At 40.4% G+C, this 7,423-nt stretch overlaps 1 protein-coding gene across 1 annotated transcript; it reads right to left on the bottom strand.

Moving 5' to 3' along the window:
• On the bottom strand, positions 1 to 7,105 carry LOC146467418 (alkaline ceramidase-like). Its single transcript, XM_085125905.1, has 5 exons — positions 6,594 to 7,105; positions 6,368 to 6,408; positions 3,764 to 3,982; positions 2,367 to 2,504; positions 1 to 1,531 (listed from the first exon to the last, which is right to left on the bottom strand). The coding sequence occupies exons 1-5, from the start codon at positions 6,684 to 6,686 to the stop codon at positions 1,165 to 1,167; spliced, it is 858 nt and encodes a 285-aa protein (XP_084982031.1). The 5' UTR covers positions 6,687 to 7,105; the 3' UTR covers positions 1 to 1,164.
• Positions 7,106 to 7,423: the final 318 nt, after the last annotated feature.

Here is a 7,423-nt window from a genome sequence, read left to right as displayed (position 1 = left end):
CCCCAGCACAAGGTTTCCCATTCTTCCTTTTTGCATTAATCGTCAAGTTATCAGCTACAAATTTTACCTCCAACTACGAGGTTGTCCCTGATGTACATTGTAGTTTTGCAACTTGATTGCCTCCAGTGAACTAGCGAAAGGCCGTATGAAACATGGCTGCATTAACTGTCCAGCTGTGAAGCTTTGGCTCGAGACTTCAGCCAGAAAGTGTATTTACATTGTCCAAAAAAAATTAATTTCAAGCATTAACGATCGTCTTGCTAAATTCTTGCTGAAGTTTTCTTATTGCAGACCGCAAGTTTTAAATCATCATCTGGAGTAATCTTGAGGCCTGAATGGTATATGGGTATCGCTAAAGTGAATTAGCCTTAAAAGCTCTACCATTTCATTACAAAGGCTTCTTACGGGATTCCGTCAATTGCAACAACCTCAGTCACAACGAGAATCGCAGTGTTTAACTTTCTTCTGCTAATTTTGTGCTTTAGTGTCTCCATTATCTGGTTTCGCTGTGAAACATTCTAAGCTTTGATTTTGAACTGATTGAAATTGACCGCAGTATTTCCTGAGCGGACTACGAGCATCTCAGCTATTATGGAATCCGTTTTCGGTGCTGCCTTCAGGGTTACATGGGATTCGCAAGCCAGACGACCAGTAAGGCTGCAAACGAAGCGTGGGCCACAGCAATAGATCCTTATCATACGGCGGCCATGTTGAAAAAGCTTTGTTTTCGCACGGCAAGCCTCGGTTTTACCGAATTTATTGCGAGGCTTGCCGCGCAAAAACAAAGCTTTTTATTCTCCTGAGACTCAATATGGCCGCCGTGTGATAAAGGTCAATCGATACGGAGTTTCTCTTCCCATACAGACTTTCACGCTTTGTATGGCATTCTCATTTAGTCAATTTACAGCAAAGTCAGAAGGAAAGCGCCTGGTACAACAGCCAAGTCTAACAGTTTTTTCACAATCTTTAGTTTAACCACGTGTGGAGTCCTTTCTCCTTCGCTACAGCTTTTAAGACTGTGCATGGCACTTCCAAATCAGATGACTAACATTGAGCAACTTAAAAAAATAAAAGCCAACGGTCAAGCTCAATACTCCTTCATCAGTCCCCAATTTACATTTCGGTGTATTGACAAAGGTAAAAAAGAACCGCCTGGCATAACACTCAAGCCAACCAAGCCCAGTAGTTCCTCGCAAGTCCCTTGCCATCTTTAGTTTTACCACGGAGTCCCTCGTTCGGTACTGCGTTCAACTGTATGTATGGCACTCCCAAATCAGATGACCAGCAAGGCCAATAAGACACAGCGGGCCGTAACTGTGGAAACTCGTTGGCGGCGTAGAAATAAGACCCCAGTACACAACCGGTGTAACATGCAATAAATATCAGTATGTGCCATGCGCAGTGGAGATACGGGAAGGATATATAGGTCCATATGTCGCAGAAGACTCTGTCGTTTATCCAGAACAGAACTGCAATGAGCCACCAGGTGGCACATGCAAATCCTAACCTTTGCACCCTAGAATCTCGGCAGCTAGCAAGAAAGGAATGATGTTTAATTTTTAGTAGGTTTGTATGAACTCAAGTTATGAAGTTCCCCATGCAAGGGAACTTTGATCATAAATCATGCGTTCTGTTCCCGCCGCGATCCATACTTGGCGTTGGACAACAAAATCACAATAAAATCGCTTCCAAAATCATAAAAGGGGGAGCTTTTAATGCGACTTTAGTAGTGATTTGTTACCTGTAACTTCAAATGGCCAGTGTAAGCCACAGCAATTTGCGCTGCGGTTTCACTGCGAGAGACAGTCATGCGTCGGCACACACAAGGAAACTTTGGGGGCTTACCATTTACATCGAAAACCCGGAAATTCCAGGTGGAAAATCAAAGGGTACGCATCATTCCATTTGGAGTACTTCTGAAATTATATGGGCTTCTGGCCAATGTGATGCATTTTTATTGCTCCTTTTGGGATTTACAGCTGATGTTCATACATTTTGCGTGTTATCCATCTTCTGTTAAGACAAGCTAAATTTTGAATTTATGCCAAAAGTTTCCATCCGGGTGGTTTGCGTAAATGGTAAGCACCCTTGTTCTTCCCTAGGACTTGTTACGAGGACTAGTCCCGGGGACTGGACTTGCCTTGCGAGCGACCCACCTTTAATTTCTTTAAAAGCTCTAGTTGCAAGTACCCAGCGACTTCTTCTTCTATTGAAACTGGTTTGAATTGAGGGAAGGAGCCCTCGGGCGTTTCCTCTCAAAATGGGACATGTCCCACGATTACCCCTCTCTACAAGGGACCTATTCCAGCGTAAATGGGCCCTCACAGTCTTCAAATAGGTAGCACTTTGTGGTACGACTAACTAACCTTTTCAATTCAGCAAACAGGATGAATACAAAGGGAACTCCGATGGCCAGCAACACAAACGCGTTAATCACAGGATATAGAAATCCTAACCAAGTACAAATTATCGACAACGCAAGGATAGCGTACTGGAATGTCTCCCTGTGTAAGAAAAACAGAAACCAAGAGATACTTAAGTTTTTTGTTTATATCTTTTTTTTTTTTTCCAAAATGTTTTCCTTGGGCACTGAAGGGCATTCAACGAATCCTTCGGCAAAATTTTGTCGGTTCGGATGGTATAAATTGCCTACGCTTTTTCGATTTTTTTTCTGTTACAGTTCATTTTACGTTTTCTCAAAGGCTTCTGTAATCTCGCGGTCATAAGTCCCTTAATTTTTTTTTATGAGATTTTAGAGACACAGAGTCGACAAGGATAGGCGTCCAAACTTGCTTTATTCGTCTAAAGAGTTGTTCTTCTCAAAGCTCAGGATCAAGTAATCTACCATTGATCAGGGTTTACAAAGCAGCTCTATTTATGTTAAACGTGAAAGTTAATTGTTTTTTTCTTAAAGATAAACATTATTGTTATGCGAAAAGTAGGTGTCTTCAGTTGTCATGAGTCGGAAAACTAAAAGAATAAGCAATTAGGTAAGGTTTCTTTGTTCGTGCAAAAATTTGGAAATCTGAAAGGTTGAATTTTAACCGCAGAAATCCGGGTCGCTAGTTTGAAAGTAACCAAATTTTGTTAAGATTCTGTCAAAACGGATTTTAGTTTAAGGCTAAAAGAAGAGTAAAACTTAACTGAAAGTGGTTGAGTTGGCAACAAAGAACCTAGAGGTGTCAAAGTGTGCGAGTTACGTTGGATTTTAATGAGGTTCGCTAAACTGATCATTAGGCGATCTTCGGCTTCAAGGTGTGAGTGAGCACGAGCCCAAAACAAGCCTTCATTACAGATCGGCTATATCGTTTTCCCATTTTCACAGCTGAAAACACCTTCTAAAGTTTTTTTAAGATAAGTTTCTAGAGGTGTTATTTTCCCTGATTGAAAAGTTACTTGCTGAAAAATTACCGAAAATACTAAGAACTCAGTTTCTATGAAGCAAAAATGTAATGCAAGAAAGCGGATACATATTTAGGCTTCAGTGAAAAGTGACTATAATAGAGTAAAATAAAGCTAAATATTACCGTACTTTTGAAACTGAACACTGACGTTTTAGAATTTCTAGTAATAAGCCAAAATATATGTTTACAACTGTTTGTCAGGACAAGCTCTAGATAAGGTACAGTTGGAATTGGAAAGCATTGTGATCTGGAGATAAGGCGGGGGGGGGGGGAGTGGGTGGGGAGAAAGAAAAGGAAAATATGGATGAATGCACGAAGTCTTAAGGGGGGGGGGGGGGGGAGCACTGAATGGAACATACCTTTCTACCGCAAACGGGCCTAACGCGAGCACCCACTTTGGCGTCCATAATACAAACGCTACCATTAAACTCCACAAGATGGCGAGCTCATCCAACAGCTGTCCAACCAGGCTGAGAGTCGCGTGAAAATACGCCGAGCTAATGCCAACCACTACGAACAACACCCAAATAATATTCACTCTCGAGCAGACATGCTTGGAGTAAGGACGAAACAGATACCTACAAGGAGAACACAGTGCTCTGTGAGTATTCCCTGCTTTGTAGTCAATTGTCTCTCTCTGAGAGGTGGGGAGGGGGTGGCGGTGGATTAGAGCGAGGTACCCTTGGGGTATTTTGAAGAATAAGATACAAATGGCACCACAGGAAAGTGCCTCACATACTTGAGGATTCCAGGAAACAATCACCGTCTTATCGTAAAAGTGCCGAGTATAAGTCCTCCTAGTTGTAGCTCGTACACATTTTTTTTTTCGGTGATAAGCTCCCCCCCCCCCCCCCCCCCCCCTTTCCTGGGCAGAAGTCCCTTCTGTATTTATCCGAAGAGGAGTTATTTACAATGATGACCCATTTCAATCTCTTAAATTAGACTGCTATCTTAAGTGATGGAAGGGGGGGAGGGATAGTAGTCACGGGGAGTTGCCTTGTTGTTAGACTATAAGACTACAAATGGAACAAAGAAAGCCCAGCGGCTACGACAGAACGTAGCTAAAAACAGCCATGAACGAGACTTTTAAAAGCCCTTACGACAAGAAAGAAGGAAAACATCGGATTCGAACGTATGACCTTAAGACTGCGTTACTTTAACAACTGAGCTACCAAGCAAACTGGAGGCTGGCTATATTGTGATCGTGAGGCGTGACTAACGGAATGATATCATCGAGTTAAGAAGAACGCAACTATAGCAGTTGCCAAAGTCTGGCTGAAAATAAATCGCGGCGTTTCGACTAACTTCATGGTGAGGCAAACTATAATACGCACCACTTTGAATTTGATTTTTAATTACGTCACTTTGAAAACTTCATATGGCAGAAACGCGAATAGTTTGAGGGATAACTCCTCCCCCAACCCATCCTTCAGAAAAGGAAAAAAATCACAAATATTTAGTAAATGAACATTTTAAGTCCACTTCTGAATTAAAAATAACCCTAATCTTAAAGACAATTACCATATAAAATAAACTGATATTATTCATCGCAATATAAAATATGGACATTCTAAGCCACCTGCTGCCGTGTATAAAAGAACACAACAATCGAGGCAGCTGTGCCTTTGTACAGCTTCGGGCTTGACATATGGCGATGTAGATAAAAGAGGTCTAAAATAGCTTAAATTACTGTGATCACAAAAGCGAAACAACGAGAGAATTCATAAACTTTTTGACGTTCTACGTGAGCCATTCAGTGTACAAATAATAGCACAACGCAATATGAACTAAAGAATTAACCCTTCGGTACAAGCACCCCGAACAACAAAACACAATCTTGACACTAGCAAATAGAAAGACCCAATATAAAAGGACTCTTCTTGCTTTTCTAATGTAATATTAATAGAGTATGGCAAAGTTAATTACAAGGCGGAATTTTAATCTACGTCTCATCTCGGTTGCGCCGAATACCATTTAACTTCCAGAAGAGAGTTGGTTTCTCTTCAGTTTTGCTCCGCTTTTAAATTTAGGCCACTCACATCTCAAAGAATAGTGTATTACTTTAATGCGTCCTCATTTGCCTGGTATACAGCTATTTTTTAACGGCTTTCCTGTCTTCGAACCCCTGAAATGTCACCTGTTCATCGGCCTAGCAGAGGTCTTGTAGTGTTATCTGCACGTTACAGTTCGTGTGAATAGCTACGCGTGTCGAGTTAAACGCTCGCTCACATGTGTTGAAGCACGTGCCCGAAAATGTACGACTCAAGTGTAATATAAATTTCTCAGCTTCAAAACTCCAGCGGTAAAATTTAATATTGATATTATTTTGAAACATTATCCCATCTCAGAACGCCCCTGCCACTAATGATATGTAAGCTGAAATAAAACGGACAGGTACTTTGCATGTACCTGTTATTAAACCCGGTATGCATATTTTCGCCCAAGTGTGCTCTCGATTGCTTTCAGAATAAACAACTGATGTCAAACACACGGTAATTTTTATACAGGTCTACCACAGTCCGATCCGCGTACAGACCACCCTATCGCCAGAACCTATGTCGTTTATTTATAAGCCGCAGCAGTTATAGTTAATTGACCCTTATTATACTGAGTGAATAAAAATTATAATAGCCTTTTGAGAGGGGAATAACTCTATAATTTAGTTCTCTTCTACGGTAAAGGAATCTTGCAGTATTGTCAGAAAATTCGCAGTCATATTCCACGCTTGTGGTATTGCTTATCCAAAATAAAAATGTTCGATTGTCGAAAGATTTTACAATACACCACGCCCGACAAAAAAGGGATACCGCAAGTAATCTTTATCCAGACGGCGTATTGAAGTTCGAATTTGAATGTAGAAAGGAAAGTAAACATTAATGTGTGTTTTTGATGCAAAAATGTAGACGTGAACAATCAAAAGAAAAAAAAAACAGTGCTTAAAGTAGAATAAAAATTGTACTTACACGAAAAGTGGAGGCAAAACAAGGAATATGACATTGCTGATCTGTGCGCGAAAACATAACATGAGTTAAGATAATATTGTTACACTGAATGAGAAACTTGATTATTATTCAGGAAAAGTAAACAAATGGATATTTGCTTTCAGCAATACTTCAATACTTTCAATACTTGACGGAATTTAAAGCGAACCGTGAAAGCTAGCCAAAAGTCGTCAGAATTTTTACGTACCGTGTTGTAAAACTCGGCGATGAAAGACGAGTGAACGTAGTTTAATTCACACCAATCCACTTCGGAGCTGCCCCTTGCAAAATGTTCCAACATTTCTCGACTCTGTTTGCTGCTTTTCAGGCCGAAAGTCGATCTTAGTCTAGTTTCCCACGTAATGCCGTTTCGGCTATTTCCCGTGTGTCACAAAATTCATACTTTCTTTCCTTGAAGGAAAATTTGTCAATAACAAACCGGCAGGCGTGGCTACAAAGCTATCGGGCTGTCAAACAGCGATAGGCGTTTGACGTATATTGGATATTGTTAGATGATAAAAATTGTTCGGGATGCAAAATATTTACAACGCAATTATTTTGGGTTAAAATAGTTACAGGAATTTTATTTGGTGTTGGGACTTATTACAAATTATATTCGGTTTGGGGAATATCACAGAAAAAGACCAGTTGACTCATTTCCTTCGTTACGCAGCTCTCTAGAGATAATACTAATCAATTTCTAGTCTCACCTTGCAGTCCGACTTAAGGCTGGTTTCCATATGATCGCAGACCTTATTGCGATCTGCGATCATATGGAAACCAGCCTTTAGTTGTTCTTAATTAATGTGTGATTAACGTATAAATTCTCTTGTCATGAATTCGGTATGAACAGCCGTTCGTTTCCGAAGAAACACTTTCAACCACAAAGAGTTTAATTCAGTTTTGCCACAAATGTTAACACTTTGTTTACCTTACCATGGTGAGTTTTTACCCAACTTGACTAGGTCCTTGCCAGGAAATAACTATTGGTCTTATTTTTAATCATTTCTAGTTGCGTTGCTTGGGTTCATTTTACCG

The sequence above is a fragment of the Pavona decussata genome, unplaced genomic scaffold (assembly GCF_977016875.1).
Source record: "Pavona decussata unplaced genomic scaffold, jaPavDecu1.1 SCAFFOLD_136, whole genome shotgun sequence".
NCBI lineage: Eukaryota > Metazoa > Cnidaria > Anthozoa > Scleractinia > Agariciidae > Pavona > Pavona decussata.
The sequence above is the reverse complement of the archived record's forward strand: the minus strand, read 5'-3'. Positions and strand labels throughout refer to the sequence as shown.